This window comes from Ictidomys tridecemlineatus, chromosome 7 (assembly GCF_052094955.1).
Source record: "Ictidomys tridecemlineatus isolate mIctTri1 chromosome 7, mIctTri1.hap1, whole genome shotgun sequence".
In the NCBI taxonomy this organism is placed as follows: domain Eukaryota; kingdom Metazoa; phylum Chordata; class Mammalia; order Rodentia; family Sciuridae; genus Ictidomys; species Ictidomys tridecemlineatus.
This window is the reverse complement of record NC_135483.1, coordinates 113,176,127-113,198,877: the sequence shown is the minus strand read 5'-3', so window position 1 is coordinate 113,198,877 and position 22,751 is coordinate 113,176,127. Positions and strand designations below refer to the sequence as shown.

The 22,751-nt window shown below is 31.8% G+C and overlaps 1 protein-coding gene across 5 annotated transcripts in view; it reads left to right on the top strand.

The window, feature by feature from the left end:
* Positions 1–22,751, top strand: part of Lrp1b (LDL receptor related protein 1B) — a 1,779,935-nt gene that overhangs the window by 1,074,109 nt on the left and 683,075 nt on the right. For all 5 annotated transcript variants that reach the window (XM_078017329.1, XM_078017328.1, XM_078017330.1 and 2 more), the window contains exons 19-20: positions 14,767–14,847; positions 15,918–16,085. In XM_078017329.1, the coding sequence (XP_077873455.1) occupies positions 14,767–14,847; positions 15,918–16,085 (249 nt within the window). The remainder of the gene's footprint in view (positions 1–14,766; positions 14,848–15,917; positions 16,086–22,751) is intronic.

The following is a 22,751-nucleotide window of genomic DNA, read 5'->3' as shown; positions in this document are numbered from 1 at the left end:
GTTTATTATATTTTTATAAGTATGCTTTAATATAAATTGGTAATGTTCAATTTGTTCAAAGGTTTAAATGTCAGTAATTACCTAAAGTTTATTAACAGATATGAAGGATGAATCAAGAGAGTAGAAATAAAAATCCACTAGGGTTTTCAAAGTTAACATTACATAGCCCACAATGGATGTTGGGCATTTTAGATCTTGAAAATAGAATTCTGTTTCTTATACATATAATCTTGCTTCTAAGTGTGCTCGTAATCTTAATCCACAAAATCGGGAAGCAAAGAATATAAGAAAGAAAATTTTCAAGTACCAGACATGAAGACAAGAGAGAAGGAAAAGAGAGAAAAGGAGAGGAGATGGATATATACACTAGAAATTGTTATCAGGTTAAATCAATGCAAATATCTAGGATATTTCCCCCAAGTAACCACAAATACAAAAATCCTAATGAATTGTTTGTTTTTTATTTAATTAAAAGAATTCTGTGTGTCATAAAATGTCTAATACAAGAATTAATCCAGTATAATTTACATGAAATATGATGATTGCCTGTCACTCTTTATTCAGCACTTCACTGTTCCTCAGTCTGTTCTTGCAAACACAATGACTGGTCAGTTGGGGTTTCAATAACTTAGTCCAATCCATTTTTAAACATCAGCATTATATTCTCATGCAACACTTTCTCTCCTACTGCTGTTATACTTGAGGTTCAAGGAATTTGATATAGAAAAGAAAGTGTATCCTTATGTTTCACTTTCTGCCTTTCTTCATCTAGTGTCAGCTCTTTAGGCAGACAGGGCAGATGGAGGAAATGTATAACATCTTTCAAAGCAGGCCTTGTGGAAACCTGCATTTGCTTTTGAGTATCACTATCCTTTCACCCATGAGAAATGCAGTTTTCTTTACAGGTTCTTTGTGAGACCTGTATGGAGGCTAGGTCCCATCCCACTACAGAGTTTCCTAAACGTCCTCCTTCTCTGTTTTCTCTTCCTTCTCTTCCTTACCCCTTCCACTTCTCTTCTGATCCCTTTCTGCCTTCTTCTTTCTCCTATTCTTTCTCCCCATTTCTTCCTCTTCATTCTTCTCCATTCTTCCCTGCAGTTTGCTAGTTCCCTGCAGATTGCTCTTCCTTCCTCCCACCCCCATTCCTCTCTCTTCCTACCACTGGATCTATATAGCTTTAAGTTTAAAGAATCCCAGGCTGGGGATGTGGCTCAAGTGGTAGCGTGCTCCTCTGGCATGTGTGTGGCCCAAGTTCGATCCTCAGCACCACATACAAACAAAGATGTTGTGTCCGCCAAATACTAAAAGATAAATATTAAAAAAATTCTCTCTCTCTCTCTCTCTCTCTCTCTCTCTCTCTCTCTCTCTCAAAACAACAACAACAAAAAAAGAATCCCCTTTCCTGCTAGACTGCTTTCTGTGACGTTATTTTTTTAAAAGTTGGGTTTTTTTAGGTCTCCCCCCCACCAAATGTTGTAAGCAGATTGTTCTCTCAATAACCCATTTTCTCGAACTGTTACTATTCTCTAGTTCTTTCTTTTCAAGATACAGGGTGAAAGAACAAGTGTGTTTCCTGAGAAAATTATGATCATTTCTCTTTGCTCAGGTACTTACAAAATTCTGTGAATAATTTTTAGTAGACCTCTCCTTCCCTTGAGTCAATACATCTCTCCACAAAGTTGTTCAACTGGTCTCTGAAAAACTGACTTGTGTGTACTCTACTATTTATAGAATGTTTCCAAATACTGACAGAATGTGGGCAGACTTGTCATTTCCTTGTTCTCATTAGGTTAACTGATTCTGCACCATGGCAAATGGAGCAATCCCACTATTGCATGTGTTTGTTGTCTTCACTCATTCACTTTTCCTGTCTCCTTTTCTCTTTCCTTGCTGACATCTAGTCTCCTATTAAAACAGCTTGTCAGATGCCTAATAATATACATAAGTGTGCACATTTATTAAATGCATAGACATTTACCAAAAAATGATAAAAATGGTTCATTTTTGCTCCTCACATCATCACAAATGAGACTAATATTCTGAAAGTTCTATGTCCAATGTTGATGAATGAGTCAGTAGACATGACAAGCTTTGGAACTTACTCCCATTCAGTCCTAATTGTCTACTCTAAAAGAATTACAAACTCTAGAAATTGACGAAGATGCTATCTAGATAGTTCAACCTCTTTTCTAATACAGGTGATTTATAAAAACTGGTCCTGCAGATTCTTGCTCCTTCACTGAATATTTTCAAGATCCAAGAACTGGATATTTCACAGGGTAGTTTATTTTACTCTTGTGCAGTAATCAATTGTTAGAACATTTTTGTGGAGCCAACACCTGTCTTCCTAAAATTTCTATGCAGTGACACTTGTTCTGTCCTCTGAAGCTTCGCATTGTGAATCAATTACTTTGTCCTCAGTATGATACTTAAGATAACAAAAAACACCCTTGTGTCCACCAAATCTTTCTTTTAAAGACTAAAAAAATTGTTGCCTTCAACTTTTCCTGACATTTCCACATTGGCAGAGTCTTCCCCTACCAATTTCACTGCCATGAATTCACTTGGAATTTCAGTGATATTAAAATTTATGAATGAACATGGGGAAGTGATGTTCAATGTTTACAATTTTGGCTTTGCACAATTTAAAAGTTCTATTGATCACTTGCAGTATATCATGAATATAGCTAACACCTGTGAACTGTGTACTTACAATGATTAAAATGGTAAATGTTATGTTTTTGCCAGAATTTTGAAAAATTAACAAATTCATGGCCTACCAATAAACAAAAATAATAGTATTCTGTGTGGTTTTTATATAACAGATAATAGTGGACTAATTGGCTTCACTTATTTAGTTTGTAGGCCTCTATTAAGGAAGACTGGACAGGTGCTTTATTGTGTAACTGATACATTGAGTTTTCAGTCAATTAAAATATATGTTTTTTTTATAAGCTAGATTAATCCTTCAGACACTTCCAATGTTTACATTTGCAAGGCTTTTAAACAGTTTTATTTTGATGTTCTTATGAGTCTCCCTTATCCATATATTTCAGAATATGTACTGAGTGGCATTAGCTTTACTGCACACTGAAATTTATAGTCCTCCATTCTGTTACAACACTTATGTGCAGATTTGCAGTTTGGAATCCATTGTCCACCATAATGGTATCTCCCAGCTTTGTGTAATACAAAGATTTGTTAAGCATAAATTTTAAAACTTGATAGTAGAAAGAAGTGAACCTTTCCTTGTCAATTAAAAAATAGTGTATGGAAAACTGATCTCCTAGTTGGAATTCTGTAAATACAGTTCTGACCAAATGCTACTCACCCATCTTTAATATTTTCATTTATCATAAGAACATTCCTCAAATTGTTGCTAAAAATAGAAGAACATTGTAGGGCATTTTCATGATATATTCTTACTAAAAAATTTCATCAATCAAAAAAATTTAGTTTAGAATGAAATGTTTTAATTTTCTTTATGGTCAAATAGTCTTTTTATAATTATTGACAATGTGTTCTTTTAACAAGTTTATCTTAAAATTATTGTCCCAAAGATTTAAATAAATTTTGTGTCTTTAGAGTCTCAAAGTTTTTTCTCAGTATAAACATTGGGGCAATGTTATTGTCCTTTCCCCCCTATTTTTTAAAGTTATCTTTGTGTGGCTCTAATGTGTATTGGTGTAAGAAGTCTTTAAAATGTATCCAGATGATTGAATATGTATACAGATTTGTGAAACATATTTCTTTTTTTAATTTCTATTTTTAAACATTTTTTGTAGTTGTAGATGGACAGCATGTATTTATTTTATTTGTTTATTTTTATGTGGCACTGAGGATTGAATCCAGTGCCTCACAAGTTAGGCAAGCGCTCTGCCACTGAGCTACAACCCCAGCCCCATGAAACACATTTCTACTGGCTATTATTTAGTCCTTTTCTTCTAACATCTTACAGTATCTCTCTGCTACATCCCTCCCATTCTCACTTACTCTGCCTTTTCTGTCTTATCTGAAGCTCTGCACTACCAGAAACAAGCTGATTCCTCATCAGACACTGGGTCACCGAAATTATAGCTCTAGAAGTAAAGCCCTTTAAATTTCTATCAAGGCTAAGAATGAATTTTTTACAGACTTCGGCTACTTGATTTTCTCATTGGCAAAAAACATGTATATGTTCATGCATAAGCACATACATGCATGTTGATTAATCAGAGTCAAATGAGAAAAAGTAGGTACAAAAATCTAGATAGTGGGTGGCACATAATGGTTCTTCAATAAAATGTAAGCTATCAATTTGTCTTTTGTCTTCCAAATAATTTGTATTCTCAAATGGGAAAAAATACATAATTATATGAAGCTGGAATTGGAGATGGCCTATCTGAAAAAAATATTGGAAAATATCATTTCTCAAATACTTCCTTTTTAAAATATTAACACTAACCAACCAAACATGGAGGTAGGGACAAGGAATACAAACCATATTATTTTTGCTGATAAGTCAATATGTATAAGCAATTTGGTTGAAATTACCCTTATTGATAATGTGCTAATTTTTAAAGTAGCAAAAAAGTGAAAAGAAGCATCTCAATCTTACCACTATTTCAGGAGATGAAAGTGTCTGTTCTATGTGCCTACGCACTACTACAACTATGAATAAGAATAAGAAAACTATGATAAAATTCCATGTAACAAATCATTTTTAATTTTTGTAATTTTAAAAGTTTTAATCTCCAAAAAAGTTGTTTTGTTCCTTCTCTCATGGAAGATTTAGTATTATGTACAATATAAAAGTACTGAAATTTTCTGAAATACAGACTTAAAGATATGTGACAATTAATTTACTTGAGATACTTCATATGTATTTTGTACTTTTATGGAAACTAAATTAATCATTAATCATTCTTGATTTTATCTGCCACATTTTATTGAACATTTTTAATTTACTAAGTTTCTTACTTTAATCATTTCTTGGAATGCTAAAATCTAAATGCATTCTTTAATTATTAACTTCAGGATTGAATTGAATGGAGGTTTATTTTAATACTAATTGTTTTAATTGCCAGGGAGAATTACCTATTAGATATGAATTCATTCTTTGGATATGAAAATCTTTCTGCTGCCCTAAAATCTGCAGAAAAACAGAAAATGTAGCTTGTGTCTGTCCTATATTTTTGACTCTAATTTAACTCATTTCTTCTCATCAATATTTCTTTAAGTTCAACTTTTCCCTTAAAAAAGATCACCACCAACATGAATTACTTTGATCCTGTAATTATCATTGATATCACATTTATAATATTTCTCATATTTAAATTTCTTGGAAATTTTATGTAAAATGACATATATTCATATTTCACTCCATCTTTTATAGACTAGAATTTTGGTTTTACCCCAAACCACCCTACCAAAACTGACCGCCAAGCTCAGCAAGGACTTTTCTTTAACCCAATAGTGCACCTTTGCTTTCTCACTATTTGAGCAGCCCTCAGCATGGGTAACCTAGAAATGCTTTTTCCCCTTGCCTTCAATGGTAGGATATTTCCCAGTCCCCCACTGAATTTTTTCTTACCCCATTGTCTCTTCCTAAACCTCAGGCATTCTTGCACTATTTTTTTCTTTGACAAAGCAAATAAATTAATTTCTAAAAATTTCTCACTTTTATATTTTTGGGGAAGGGTAGGGTGGGTAGGTGTTTTTTCACTGAAGAGTTAATATTGTAAAATATCTGCAGGTCAGTTCAGGTTTTATAAATGTTTTCTTTCATCTCCATGTTTCATTACAATGTTTCTACCTGTGAATTAATTTTTACTTATCTAAGGATAGAGTGTACTTCCTGAATTTAAAGCCATGTCTCTCACAAATTCTGGGAAATTCCAAGATATTATCTATGAATATTACTGTCCCCATTTTATGTCATCCATGCTTTTAGAACTGTTAATTTAATGTCAGAACATTTTATTGTAACCTTTATTCTTGATTCTTGATCTTTTTTACGTTACTTTTGTGGGATTTTTTTGTTTTTGTTTTTGTTTTTTGGTGATAGTGGCGCTTGACCCCAGGGCTGGGAGCATCTTGCTAAGTTGCTCAGGCTGGTTGGGAACTTATGATCCTCTTGCCTCAGCCTACTCAGCAGCTGGTATTATAGGCATGTGCCACTGTACTGAGTTTCTGGATAAAGTTATGAATATTTTGAATATAGTTTCAAAAATGCTACAATAATTGCTTTTAATCTCTAAGCTGTGGCCAGGGAAACGTCATCAGATTTTTCAGTTTGGCAATTGTCTGTTGAAGTATACCAATTTTTTAATTTAACTTGTCCATTCAGTCCTGAATTCTGAGACTCTAGTTTTCATTTTTCTATTTCCTATTTTGTTCATTTTTGTTTCTACTTTCCCCCTCAAGTTGTATTTTTATATGGTTTTAATATTCATTTTTACCTTTGAAATATATTTTGGCTTACCCATTTTATACTACTTATCAGATTTCAATCTACAGTTTTTAGATATAATTTTTAAATATATAAAAGATCTCATGAGATAATCCTCTCATTTGTATATCTGCTGAACATTACACACCAGCTTTTTTGTCACATTTTAAATTCTATGTTTTTTGTTTCTTTCTTTTTGCAATCCTGAATTTTTAATATATCTATAATTTTAAACTTTTTTGCCCCCTCTGGAAATCTTGAGGCCTTCTTCTAGTTTTGTCTTCCATGAACTGCTCCTCTGAAATACTACAAACCCTGGATTAATTTTTACCTTAATTTTTCAATTTGGGATTACCTATATCATGGAGAGTAGAGCTTGTGACACAGATTCATGATTATAATATTCAGGCCAGACCTTTTTTTTATATTTTTTCCCTATTTACAGTGCAGGTAAGACAATGTCCTAGAAGGACATGTTATTTAGACCACCTCTGCACTCAGAGTTTAGACATGGAGCATCCTGGGTTTATGTTGAGCTGCATGTCTTATGGAGAACTCAAGAATCGTCTCTTGACTCATGTTGATGTTGAAAACCAAGCATCTACATTACATCCAGCTTTCATTACTGCCTGTAGAGGCAAAATTACACACACACACACACACACACACACACACACACACATTCAAAGTGGTTATTATACTTCATTTACTCTTTTAGCTTTCAGCCCCCTTTTCTGTGCTCTGAAAACTTATATTATTTTCTTACATATTCACATATATATTAAAATGTTTGGTTACTATTTTATCTCTATTTCTCATTTGTCTAACATATTGCCAGAACTACTCAATATTTTTTGCTAGCATTTTTGTTAATCTCATTCTGTACATACCAGGTGGTGTTCTCTTTGACTAAGGCTTTTTCATCTAAATAGCAATTGTTTCCACACCTCCCAAGCCTATTGTACTACTTCTGTCACAGCCTATTGCAGCCATTATGACATATTTTCAATTTCTCCAACATTTTATATACTCTCATTGCTGGGCGTCCACAGATTCCAGTCCTTCCTTCTGGAACATTCTAAAAGCCTTCTCTCTTGTTGATCTGATTTAACCCAAACACATCATTCACATCAGCTTTCATATTGCTTCCTTTAGGGAGCATTGTCTAACCACCTAAAATTAGTTTTGATGCTTCTGTGTTTTCAGTAATACATTATTACAGATCCTCCTTGATTTATGACAGTTACATGCCAAAAAATCCATCCTAAGTTGAAAATATGTCAAAAATGCATATAATACCCTTAACCATCATAGTTTAATATGGCCTACCTTAAGTGTGCTCAGAACACTTACTTAGGCTAGAATTGGGCAAAATCACCTAAAGATTATTTTAGAATGAAATGTTAAATATCTCAATTTTTAAAATACTTGTGTTCAAAATGTGGGCAGCCCTGTATACTACAGAATATCAATTGCTTTCCCTCATGATCATGTGACTGACTGGAAGTTGAGATTGGCAGCCATTGCCCTATATCATGAGAGAATGTCAAACTACACATCACAAGCCCAGGAAACATCAAGATTCAAAATTTTAGGTACTATTTCTACTGAACTCATATCACCTTTGTACATCATAAAACCGAAAAGCAATCAATTAGACCAAATATCAGTACTGGATGTCATAGCATTTATCAGATTTCCTTTCCCCCCTACTGAGGATTGAACCCAGGGAGACTCTACCATGGAGCAACATACCTATTTCTTTTTTATCTATTGATTGATTGATTGATTAAGACAGGGTCTCAATGAGTTTCCAAGCCTGGCCTTGAACTTGTTATCCTGCTGCCTCAACCTCCTGAGTAGCTGGGATTATAGATGTGCAGACACTCATGGCTATTAATCAGAAATTTATTGAAGTCACTAATTTCATTATATTCAAATATCTTTTAAATTGGATTGTAAGCACTGTGAAAAAGAGAACTACATTTTCCCCCTAGTACCTATCATTACTTTTTCATTCACACATCCAGGGGATGTGTCTCTAGGCCTATAACTATATCTTGTATAAAGTTCTCAATAAAATATATTTAGTGAATATAACTTTTCCTTCTATTTTACAGATTAGGAACATGGAATCAGTAATGTTAAGCAACTGCTCAAGGTCTCATGTTAATTAGTGATAAGACCAGGATTTGAACTCAGATCTATTTCCCTGGAAAATCTTATGTTTCTACATGGGATTATACATGATAATAAAATCACATATTTTCACAAAAAATGATGAATGCAATAAAATGAAAATTGTAGTATACTGCTGACATAATTTTCTCTGAAAAGTACTCTATTGTATCTTTAATGTCTGTCCTGTATTAATTCCAAATTCTCAAGAGGTGCTGCTAACATTAGTATCTAAAAAAAAATTAAAATGTTATTTATTCTCTCAATATACATATCTAGTTCTATAGTATGTATAGTTTTTAAAATAGCATTCCATAACAATATTTAATTATATACATTAGAGAAGGTTAACATCAAAATTGCAATTTCAGTGGAAGAGAGAAGCCACAGAATGAGGAATACTTTTAATTTTTTTCAACTCTTTTTTTTGATATTATAATATTCTTTTAAATGTATTGGTAATGATCAGAATGGTATAATGAACAAATAAGCCATTTTGACATAAGTTAGACAAATATTCAAATTTTAATCTATCATTGCTGATTATATGATATGTTCTTAGAGAAGATGCACTGTTTTTCTTCTGCAATTCATTGTTAGCAATAACATTTGAAGGGATGCTGTGAAAAGCATAGCTAATATAAACAGAGAGATCACATACTCAATAAATAATAACAAGTAATAGGCTTATAATCTCCTTTAGGTTAAGATAACACTTTACCTGTACTAGATTCCCACTATGTTCTTATCTTTCATTCATTTTAATAGGAATGATCTGAACATTTTCCATATACTTAATCAAGAAGGTTACCTCCATCTATTTAGGATGTGACTGCATGATCTCAAAGTAGCCCATGGTGATTGAGTTTTGAGACTTCAATAAAAGATTACTTAGATATATTCTTATGGGAGCAAATGAAGGAACAGGTAAATTCGCAAGTCAGGTACAGAAAAATAATGTAAATAGATTGAAACCTGCTAACCTGGGAAACATTCTTCTAAGCTTTAAATAGTGAACAAATCTATGTATCATACCAACCATGATTATTCTTGAGAAAGAAAGAAAATTGTAGCCATTTTCATAATGGCATACATATAACATGAAAATTAATTTAAAACAAAAGATATAATAGATAAATTGAGCATACTACCTGCAATAATAAAATGTTTTTAACAGTCCATTAATCCATATTAAATATTTTATGAAGTTGAAGTAACTGCTAAAGTAAAATATAGTTTTCTTTTCTCACTGTAATTGTAACATGATAAAATGTAAGCCTTCTTTGTTCATAATTTTTTTCTTCTTCAGAATTAATCAGTTAATCTTTCCAAGTGTTCTGCAATTTATGTTCAAAGAAGATTTAAAGTCAAAGAATATTTGTGCAAAGTCAAGAAGGATAAAACTACATGCAATATTTAAACCTTCGTTATATATGAAACTCACAATTATATCTTAACAGGGCATGTAACTAGCAACCAACTGGAATATTCAAATACTATTTTCAACTTTTAAATGAAAAGACATGAAAATTATTAAATTTCTTTGAAGGTGCTTTAATTTTGTTTTATTTTAGAAGAAAACATGTATGATAGATACTTCGCTTCCCTATCATCACTAGACTCTCAGTAGGATAATAAGGACTTATGAAGAGGGTATTTTTCTACATTAGTGAGAGAATGAATGACCCTATATTTCACTTAAAAATTTTTAACATAGTTCTTCATACATTTGATTATACTATTAAGTAGAGAAAAGTCCAAGACATTTTTTTTTACATTTTTGTATTTTCCCATTTCTGAAATTCAGTTACTGTGCTTTCTTTTAATGCTGTGATAACCCAGATGTTATTTAAGGTGGTGAACCTTATACTTTGCTACATTAAATGTTTTCAGGATATTGTGCATCTTTAGATGGTGTTTCTTCTTCTTTAGCTTTAGGACTTCAAAGGTCATATTTTAAATCAAGAGTATGTGACTAGAAAGCATAAATGATTTACCCAAGGTTACATTATTTTGAGAATGAAATCAGAGTGAAACATTTATAACTTGATTCTTTTACATGTTTCCTTTTATATAATATCTTCATTCTTTTTGGTAATTTACACTCTCCTTTTCTCTTCTTCCCATTTTTTTTCTACATACTAATTTGCATGTAGGTCCTTAAAGCTAGATGAGAATATAAAGTTGAGAAGAGAAATTGTGTAATTTAAGTATCATGAAAAAGTAATGAGATATGATGTATAGTTGTTTAATAACACATTTGTATTATGTACATGCAACAAAAGGTATGTTTCTTCTAAGAGATGTATTAAAGGTTTTTTGCATTCAAGATTCTTTTTTTTTCATCCTGAGAATTTTTTACCTATTGAAAGTTAATTCTCAGTTTATGTTTTTGGCTGATTTTTAGAGTTAGAATCTAACAGTTATAAACAATCTTAAAGTTAACATGAAAATTTTCTCAGCCAGTGAAGTTTCACCAAGTTTCAGAAGTTTCTAGATGCTTAGGATGATTTATTTTCTCTAGTAGAACTTTTGATGCTGCTTGATATGCCTAGATTAAAAAAATGTGAATTAATGCATTATAAACCTCCAAAGATATAATAACATTACTTTTTTTTAAAAAAAATGTATCTCATCATGTTGTAAGTCTGCATTTTGTTGCTTACTTATTTGAGTCATAACCTGATATCTTGTTCAAATTTCCTAATTCATGCCACAGTAAAGCTTCTAAACACTAAACACTTATTATTTAATCTAAGAAAAGCCATATTTTATACAATATTTCTTTTGACTCTTGAAAAAAGTATAAGTCCTCATTATCTTAAAAGAAATAATTCTTGAAAGTATTGATTAAATTGTGACTTAGGCCTTTTACTGGTCTTTCCACTACATCTCCTTCTGTAACAGAGTATTTTTTAGATTTCTAAGTAGATACCTTTTCATATAGTCTTTGCCTCCCTTTTACTTCATTATCAAAGTGAACATTCTTATTGCCTTTTCATTTAAATCATATTTTGGTCCTGATGACATTGTCTGGTTTTCAAAAATTTCAATTTATTTTAAAATTTATATATCAAGACATTACTTTGGTCATCATAAAACTCAATAAATATTTGTTTAGTTTTAGAAACATTTCCATTCATAAATCAGTACTTTAGATGGATATACTCTAATACAAACTTACACAAAGAAATTACTTTTTTGAAGATATAAAAAAAAGCAGGTAATCCAGGATGTCATATCTACTAAACCTGGAATGAGCAATCACTTTCCCGTCATGTTATTTGTGAAGCAGTAGAAACTTATCAACTGCATAAGTTAGACACTTATATCTGAAGTCTGTTCACTGCTATCAATGCTGGTTATCCTAGGGAATTCTCTTTTTCCAGTCTGCTTGAGGGCTCCAAATATGCCTTGTTGTTTCATTACTTTAAGAATGTGTATAAATATTCACACCTCTGATTTTAATTTATTACTTTAAGAATATTATCCAAGATATTTCCTTGATTTGATCTTGCAAAAGTGATTTGCTCCTCTTTTTATATATCCAATAAATATTAATTTCAGTGTTTTGTGAATTGGAAGAACTATAATTTAAATATGTTTTTAACTCAAAAAAATCATAGTTTTTAAGGTGAAAATGCAAATCATTCTAGAGGGCTTGAAGGAATGTCATTTAAAATTCGTATTTCCTGATGATCTCATCACTGATGTGCCTTGTTTTTTAAAGTATTAGGAAAGTGTTACATAACCTGATTTTGAACAGAACCACTTCCTGAAACACTATATGAAGTCTCCAACCCATAAAAAGAAATGATCAGGATAGGCCTAAAAATGTATGACAAAAATGATTGTGTCAATCTTGGTACAATCTACACTATAAAAATAAAATTGCTTGGTGAAATGGCATATGCTTTAACCTCAGGGAGTCAAGAAGCTGAGCAAGGGGGAAATCACAGGTTCATGGCCAACCTGGGCAATTTAGGGAGACCCTGACTTAATATAAAATACACAGGATTAGGGATGTACTTTAGTGGTAGGATGTAACTAGGCTCTTAGTATCCGTTCCCCCCCCCACGAAAAAAATTTCATAGTGTTTTATAATTTAAAGATCCAAAACCTTATAAATAATAAAAATGTCCAGAATTGTAAAGTTATGAAAAAGTATCTGGTATATACAAAACTTGTAAACAAAATACAAAAATAATGATAAAGACACATTTCTGATAGTAAGGAAGTGATAAATAACCAATGAGAAATGTTTACTGCTTATAATTTATGCTCAAAATATGGATAGAGTAAAATAGTTTAGGCACACAAACAAATGACAAATGAAATTTGCAATAGAATATATAGAAAGAGAAGTGGATGGAGAGTTGGAAGATGTGAATTCTTAGGACTGTTTTTTGATAAGGAGATATCTATCATACTACTCAGGCCTAATTCTGAGTTTCACTGCCTTGAGACTAAAATGATGGACATAATCATTGGTTGTTATGGTTTTAAACCTGAAAAATACATTTTTAAATATATTTTTCTCCAAATTATGCTCAACATTTAAAAAATTTAAAACTGTAGATAGATACATACAAAAATAGTAGGTAATAGATATATAGATTCATAGATAGGCAATGAATAGATGTGCCTGAAGAATTTTGGGCAGTTAAATCCAGCCTGCTCAGCCATCAGCTATTTTAGATAGCTCTGAGACAGTCTACATAATAAAGTTTGAAGATATTTATGGTCTGTTTTCTTCTATCAAATATATTCTATGATTCAAAGTTCACTATCTTCTTTTTCAATTATATCATTATTTTTGAAGTAAGCCTCCCGATAATATTTATATCAGTAGCTATAAATTAGCATAAGTTAGTATCATTTGAAACTTTGTAAATTAAAAGATAATTTGTTTTTAATACACTATTATGTGCACAAATAAAATTTCAATCTTTTTGTGGATTGAAATTTTATTTGTGCACATAATAGTGGAATCATTGTGATAAGTCAGTTCCTAAAAGAGAAAAACAAAATACTTCACATAAAATATCATTGGCTTCAGTTGTCAGATGAATAGCATTTCTTATCACTTTCTTCTGGCTTTATATCAATGAAATAATGGAATTTATTTTTCTTTTCTTTTAATATCTGATAAATGAGCTCAGGTATATGAGAAATTATGATTTCATGCCTATTTTCCTGGAAGCTAAAAGGTCTGGTATCAAGCAATTTACAAAATTTTAGGTAAAAATTTTTTCCATATATTCAATAGAATAAATTTCTTTCCTGGGAAATAGTATTACTCCAAATGTTTTAGATTCACTGTTCAGTAATTATATTTTTCTCTGATCGACATTACCTTTTCTTTAAAAGTGATCTTGATTATCAGATCTTATTATGGAAATTTAAACTAGTCTAAATTTCTTTAGACTTAGGAATACTTTAAATTGGCTAATTATCTCTTTAAAATATTTTATGATAATTCCATGACTTTTACTGTTATAATTATCTAAATGTTAATTAATGTAATCAGTCTTATGATGTAATTGTATAAAAATTTGTTTTGAAATTTAATTCTTCTTTCAGGTTTTTTTTCTTTTTTCTTTACACTCAGAATTCACATTTACAGTGTCTATGTAGTTGATTTTAGTAAGTTGTTTTTTTGGTTTTTTTACTTTTACCTTATAATATTGATGTCACATTTCTTAGAGGTCAGTGTTAAACCTGACTGTACTACTTGGATTTTCTCAATTAAAAACTTTTGTCAGTTGAAGAGGTATAAACACATTACTTTGCAGCACCAACATGCAGCACTTTTTATCTGCTATTTTTCACTGAGAGAAGGTTGAGTACTCTCATGCACTGAGTTGACATCTATTCATTTATCCTGCAGTATAATGAATCTAAATGATCCTCCATCAAATGATTCTCCTAGGCTTTCAGTACTGGAAAGTACTCATTTAAAAGATATTAAAAGGATGTGCATCCTATGTCCTGAGGAAGTTACAGTCACTATAATTGTTTATCCACTCTTTCATCTGTGCCTTTGTAAAGAATGGGAGAGGAGTTCTGATTGCATTAAGAAGACACAAATTAAGTAAAAAAAAAAAAAAAAGTCAATGACCTGTTTCCTATTGAATTCTTTTATGTTTTTTTTACAGAATTTCCAACTTGTGAGCCCCTAACTCAATTTATATGCAAAAGTGGAAGATGCATTAGCAGCAAATGGCACTGTGATTCTGGCAAGTACCAAATGTTCATTGTACACCACTGATTTACTTGGAAGCTGGTGGTCCCAGTTGCCTGGCTTCCTTCAGAGACGGTTTGTAAGAGAAGCTTGGAGATCAAGCAAAATGGTTAAGATGAGTGATTAGAGAGCATCAGTGGGAATTAGCATTAAGAATAATGGAGCCCAGAATTTGTCCCACGAGACTATTGTAGAGATTATTTTCAGATATTACATTGGATATATTCTAAATTGATCAACATGAGGTGAAGGAGACAATTAAGAACATAACCTGGAAAATTCAGGTTCCCAAATCATACGTGACCTCAGGATGAAGTATCCTATAAATTATTATGGATCTATCCAGATGGTCTCAATACTGTCACCTTGCTCTTAATGCACAAGTGGTATTTTTTCCTTATACTTAGTTGTATACATTATGCTGAATTATTCCAAATACACAAAAATCAATTAAATATGAGTCAATGAATTTTCAGCCATTCAGTTTAATTTAATTCTTTTCATATCCCTCTCCCCTCCCTCTTGCAATGTTTATTAATAGAGAAAATAAATAATTTCTAATGAAGTACATGGCAATTTCCAGGCAGAAACACAAGCACAGTAGGTAGTGGGGGGAAAGCGCATGTAAGTTCTCATTTTGGAGAATGGAAAGGAACTGAGTAGAAACACAGCTATGAACCCTGCAGGATAAGGATTATAGTCTTAAGTAATGACTTTACACAATAATTATATCACTCTTTGTATCATTTCATGAAATATCCCTTTGGTTTGTGCTTCATATTCAGTTAATGCTTAGTTATTTCTGAATAAAATGAAAATTATGCTTCAAAATCCATCATTTTTCTTCCTCTTTGAGTTTAGCAGTTGATGTTATAACAGAAGAGAAGTAATACTGTCATAAAGATGAAAATAATTCTCTTGCTGTTTGTGGTACAGATTAATGACTGACTCAACATCATTCCTTTTTCAAAAGCAAAATTCCATTCAGAAAGTAAAAGTTAGGTCTAACAAAGCTTTTCTTTCTGGATCTGTTTTCACTACCTGCTGTTGTGTCTTCTTTTCCAGATGATGACTGTGGTGATGGGAGTGATGAGGAAGGCTGTGTTTACTCTTGTTTTGATCACCAGTTCAGATGTGCCAGTGGCAGATGTATCCCAGGCCATTGGGCCTGTGATGGTGACAATGACTGTGGGGACTTCAGTGATGAAACCCAAGTCAATTGTACCAAAGAAGGTTAGTAATTTTTTGAAATCTCATTCTAAGGTGATGTATACACACACACACACACACACACACACACACACACACACACACACATAGATACAGTACTTCAGACTAAATTATTATTCATCTGTAATTCATCATATACACAATGAATTGATCATCAGGTTAAAACACACATGAGGAACTTTGTAAAATGATTTGCTAATCTCTTTAACTCTTTTTATGTTTTTTTTCCTCTCAGGTTTCTCATGTCAATATCTTTTAACTTTACTTCATATATTTATTAGACACTTATTATTATTTTTTTCTTTTTTTGAATGCTAAAACCATTCCCAAAAGGAAAAAAAAGAAGAAAGAGAAAATTTTGTTTTCATTTTCACACCAAATTTATTCCTTAAGATTTTAAATAATCCTATATTAAATGGAGATGTATTTCCAAGTATCGACCTCGTAGAATGCAAGCTAAGAGAAGAAGGAAATCATGCCCATGCTTTTAGTATAGCCATGAGGAGGCTGACCCTGTCATTAAGAGATAATACTGTACCAAGTTTAATCAGGCAGAGTGCATGTTAATAAGTTAGAAATAACACTGGAAATAATCACAGAAGAAAGCCATTTGTTTGTTATACCACCATGCAACAAGTTTTATCTTTGAAAGAAAATTTCTTCTGTAAGAAATTAAAATACTTTTATTTTTCATTTATTTCACAAATATTTATCCCATACTAAGAGATCATTGGAAATGATTGCAAAACATGGACCTTGTTTAGTTTTAAAATCTAGCTTGCAAATAAAAGTTAATTATTTAAAATGATGGCATGGGGAAATCGTAGACTCTGTGATCATAGGAAAAGAGTGTGAATTTTCAAAGTGCTTCTCAAGGAAATATATCTGTCTTCTGCAAGTATTTAACAACCTATGTGATGGAAGGTTTCTGAATTATTTTCTTTGTCATGGTTTCTTTTTGTATTCTTTTATTTCTCACCATTCTAAACTGTACATTTTGGAATCAGTGGCTATTAAAGTTATTATTGACATAAAATAAATTTTTAAAGGCTAAGCTTAACTTTTATGTGAATTTTCCAAGTGATTTAGTTTAAAAGGTATTGTTGAATATGATGTTACTTGGATATCCTGAGTACTTATATTAAAACATGTTGTTTAATTTTGATTTTATATGTATGACCTGGGTTATAAGAATCTTAACAAATATCCAAAGGCAGCTAAATAATGACGCTGAGCCAGGAATCAAGGAGATACATGTCCTTATGGTTAATGGTCATGACTTGGCTCATGTCTTTACTAGACAGTGGATGTAATAGAAATTATAATGAAAACAAAAAATGACTAAGAATTTTTTGTGATATATAAGATTTAGCATGAACATATTTGAATTCAATTTTAATTCAAAATCAGAAGAGTTATGAATTATAGATAAAGCTACTATTTAAAATTATGTCTCTTAATCTTCATAATGTAATAGGCTCATGTCCTCTCTCTCTTGTTTTCTTTCTTCTCTCTTCATTTCAGTGTCCCTTCTCTCTTCGTTTACTTGTTCCTTGAGTATATGTGAGCTAGAATATTTTACTTATAATTAATTTGTCATCGCAAAAGAAAATGTACATAGAACATTTTTTCCTTCTTTTAAAAGATATTTGGAACAGTCATCTGAAGGGTGTTTCTATTTATTACTACATTACAATTTAAACTTCATTTTCCCCTCCTCACAGATGTCTTTTTAGGCTCCTCATAGGGTGTGCATCTGTGACCTGCTGGCAATACCCTATAATATGCTGTGAAAGATAGATTGCCCCAAAGTTAATTTATGTACATCTTTTGAGATCTCATCCCTCTCTACTACATGTACTTATCTGTAAGTTAAAATTGTTCATTGAATATTATGAAATTTTTAAAAAGATTGTCTTAGCCCATGATTGTCCCAAATAAATGGCATGCCCCCTTGTGGCTCTGTAGTTTTTCAGTTTGTATTGGAGATGCTGTGGCACTATAATGTCAATGGTCTTCCTCTTCAAAGCATCTCAATTTCAGTAACATATTACTATTAAAAATAGACTGTGAATGGGGATGCCAGACATTTATTTTGTCATTGTGGTAAAACACTAAGGAAATCATGAGGATATTGTTGGACATGTTTCAAGCAATGAATGAAGGCAAATTCTTGAACCAATTTCTGTTTATCAAACATTAACTTGCATTAGGATTCCCTAATCAAATATTCTATATGAGGTGAATAAAAGGTACAAAATCAATAAAAGGAAACATTCTGATTTTAATATAAGGCAATCCAAATTATTTCAAAGATCATTTAAATATGTTTGTCCATCATTATTTAGATTATATATTCTGAGATAGAGGTCATAAAACAATGATAACACATTGAAATGTTAAAGCTGATAAGGAAAGTCATCTGCACATCCAGGATTTGTGAGGCCATTGCCCAGGTGAAGTAGAAATCTGATATAATTAGTCATATAAAGCAGTCCCCAAACTGCTATGGGAGGAAGAAAGATCAGGGGTTTCTGGCTTGCGTTTCAGGGCTGGCTGTCAGAACGGATCAGATCCACAACATGATTGCTCAGCATTTTGCTGTACACTGCCTGGGCAGCCAGGGCATATGGTGCAGTCTCTAAACTAAAATGGTTTGCAAAAGGGTAAAAATATTTTTGAATTGATTTTAAATAGTAAAGAAGCAGGATAAACCAGTAAATAGAGCAGTCCATATACAATCTCCTTCATAGAATATCCCTTTGCAATTTACATTCTTTCCAACATTACTTTCAAAAAGGAAGAAATTCTATAGTGATGATCAGGGTTTAGTCGGTTTAGTCATGAGTATGATGAGTACCTGAGAAACTCTTAAGTGCATAGTCTCTGCCTTAATGATGTTCTCCCATTTCTTTCCCTCTTAGATTTTTTTTTTTTTGCTGTTCTTTATTGTTATTCTTAAACTTCATTATAGGCAAAGAGAACAATGTCTTTGTAAAGTATTAAGTTTTCAAAAACTCACTGTTATACCCTCACCCACTCATAGAGGGAAAGGGTGGGGGGAGACAACATGTAATGGTAGACTAGAAAGACAATCCATATCAAATTAGTTCCTTCCTTTGTTTCAGTGCTTGCCTTTCATTTAGTTCTTGTTTATTTCTGGTTCTGAATCCTCTAGTTGCTACCTATTTCTGTAGTGACCCCTTCCCCCTTTGTTTTAAGTTACTGGGTGAATAGTTTTCTAAGTGGGAAAATTAGCATGTCTAGACTCTGTAGAAGAGTGAACTGCTGCTAGAGCTCACCTGAACATTTGTGTATATGTTGAAAGGTTCTTATCAAAAGGTGGTTTCATCACTAAGAACATCAAGAATAAAGTTAAGGTGATACGTCAGTCTTTTTTTGTACAAATCTCTAATTCTATAGCTAGCATAGTAAAATGAAGAATACTCTGTGCATATTTCACATCTATAAAATACCAAAAACACAGAATTAATTTATTCTCATTTTTGACGGTTTAATTCATTTGAATTATAATAATTTCCATTCTTATACTTTTTTGGGCATATAACTATTTCACACCTGGAAAAAGATATTTCTAATGTAAGGATATGAAAATTGTTCAATATTTTTAGACAGCTATTCCCCTAAGAAAATTTACATTCAGAAATTGTTGTAAAAATGTATGCCAAATAATTCAGCATAGACTTGATATAGAAGGAAACAGGTTTCCCTAAATTACATTTTGCCTAAAATATGTAATTTTTTCTTAAAAAGCAACTTTAATAATACTCAAATATTTGTATTTTGTATTTTTAAAGGACATCTGACCCTGATTTATTGTCATTGTTGTGTAATTGTTAGGCTTACTGTTTGACTGTCTAAAAAAGAAATATATATTGCCTGCTGGAGTAATTGAAACAAGATGAGCAATGCTGACACATATATGATCATTTATTTACATGGCAATACAGATTAAAAGCAAATTCAAAATTAAGTACCTATTGACTTTTTGTTTATGTTTTCAAATCCATTAGGCAGTTAAGTGTATAGTATTATTCATATCAATACTCACACATGTTCATTTTCTTCTGCTTTAGCTATTTATGTTTGTTCCTGCTTTTAAAATTTCATCTGTTCTATTGGTCTCTGTCCTCTTTCCTTCATTTGCCTCACTACTTGCTTGTTCCCAGATTTAAGAGACTAGAATAATCTCATCTTCATACTTTCATAGACAAGCACACTATTAAATACACAAGGAATAATTGTTGAATGAATGAGTTTATTTCTTGACTCAAAAATTTGATAATATGATCATATTCTAGTCCTTACATGTTAGGTAATTTGTTTTCTATTTCCTAGCCTTAACCCAAGATCCTATTTTTTTTCATAATAATGTACATGTATGTCTAAGTGTACTGATCTAGTAATTCACATTTCTCAGTACAAGGTAATGATATTCATTTATTGAATAAATATTGGCAATCTCACCTCTGGAATCAATAAAATAACACTGAAAAGATATCTCATTTATCTTTTGTTACTGTTTATTTCTTTTTGTTGAGGTCCTTTCTGCCAAATTGGTAGTAAATTTTAGATCTCTAGGTAACTATTGTTTAGTAAATCCCAGGGAGGAAATTACCTTAGTGATAAAGTAGGGAATAAAAGGGAATTAACACATGTTGTTGACCCACTAATTATCAGGTACTTCACATGTTACTTCATTCAATCATCAAAATAACTACTACTCAGAAAGGTTAAGATACTTGCTCAGGATTACACAGCTGGGGTTCCACATAAGGATTATGTCCCCCATATTACTATAACCGTCTGTTTCTTTAACTATGAAATATAATCTCTTTTTTCTAAAATAGATATTTGTATGATTCCCAAGTAATTAATATCTTGCTCTGAATTACATACTCAGGTTCACTTAAATTTGAGAAAATGGAAAGACCCTCTGCTTTCTACATTCTAATGAGATTTCACAAATGGGTACTATAAGGGAATTTGGCTATTATGTCAAATAGTCACAATAATTCTGACTGTAACTCTTTTTCATTCTTTTTTTCTTTACCTTTCACAATTTACCTTAGTCAAGTGGATTCTGGAAATTTTCCTTGTAGTTATGAACCCTAATGCAAGCAATTTCTTCAGTAACCCAAAAACCATTTTTATCTACATTATAGACTCAGAAAATTTAGGAAGCTGGAAAAAATCAAAACATCATTTAGTTTAGTTCTTTTATTATATAAATGAGGAAAGAGCTCAGCTGTATAAAATCTTATGATTATATAATAACAACAAAAATATACTGCACTGCTTCCTAGAAAGAGTTGATAATATTCTTTTCTTTTTTTTTTTTTTAACATTCTTTCTCTCTTAGATTGTCATATCCTATGAACTACTCACAGGAAGTTGTTTTGGAGTTAAGGTCAAATGGATTCTGTTATATAATCTACAAGTTACTCAAAATTGTTTTACCCCCATTTAGTTGAATTTGTATTTGGACCATGATTTTTTTTTAAACAATTATTTATTCTAATTTGTTATGTATGACAGCAGAATGTGATTCAATTCATATTAACATATACAGCACAATTTGTCATGTCTCTGGTTATACAAAAAAGTAGAGTCACACCATTCATGCTTTCATACATGTACTTGGGGGTAGTGATGTCCATCTCATTCTACCATCTTTCCTACCCCCATACCCCTTCCCTTCCTCTCCCTCCCCTTTGCCTCATCTAGAGTTCATCTGTTCTTCCAATGTTCCACCTCCCCAACCCCATTATAAATCAGCATCCTTATTAACACAAAAAACATTTGGTATTTGATTTTTTGGAAATGACTAACTTCACTTAGCATTATATTCTCCAACTCCATCCATTTACCTGAAAATGCCATGATTTTATTTTTTTTAATGCTAAGTAATATTCCATGTGTATATATACCACATTTTCTTTATCCATTCTTCTACTTTCAACCTTGTGTGATATCAACCTATTTGATATCCCATCTCAGCTCAACCATCAGGTGTTTAGCAGGAGAGTTTAATCCTTACCATATAGAAAATAAAATACCAAAGATATTGTATATTGTCACATTCAGTCATCTGTTTTGTTTGAAATATTCTAAAGAACTCTCATTTTTTTTCTTTTTATCATGATAAGATATGAAGGGCATCTAGATTGGTTCCACAATTTAGCTATTGTGAATTGTGTTGCTATAAACATTGATGTGGATGTATCCAATATACTGTGAGAGATATTGAGACTGTGGGCTTTGAACTATACATACATATTTAGGTGTTGTTTTGGATTTAAATGATCATGCTAAGTTATTTGTGAAAGACCAAGGAAATTTTGTCATTTCTCCTTGACTAAAAAGACACCCATATCCTACCAAGGAAGGCTGGCTACACTCAGAATAGCTATCGAAACCTAACTTGTAGCTGGGTGCAGTAGCTCATACCTGTAATCCCAGAGGCTTGGGAGGCTGCAGCAGGAGGATTCCAAATTCAAAGCCAGCTTCAGCAAAAGTGAGGCACTAAATGACTCAGTGAGACCCTCTGTCTAAATAAAGTACAAAAAAGGACTTGGGATGTGGCTCTGTTGATTAAGTGCCCCTGAGTACAAATCTCAGTAGCAAAAAACACAAAACAAAAACAAA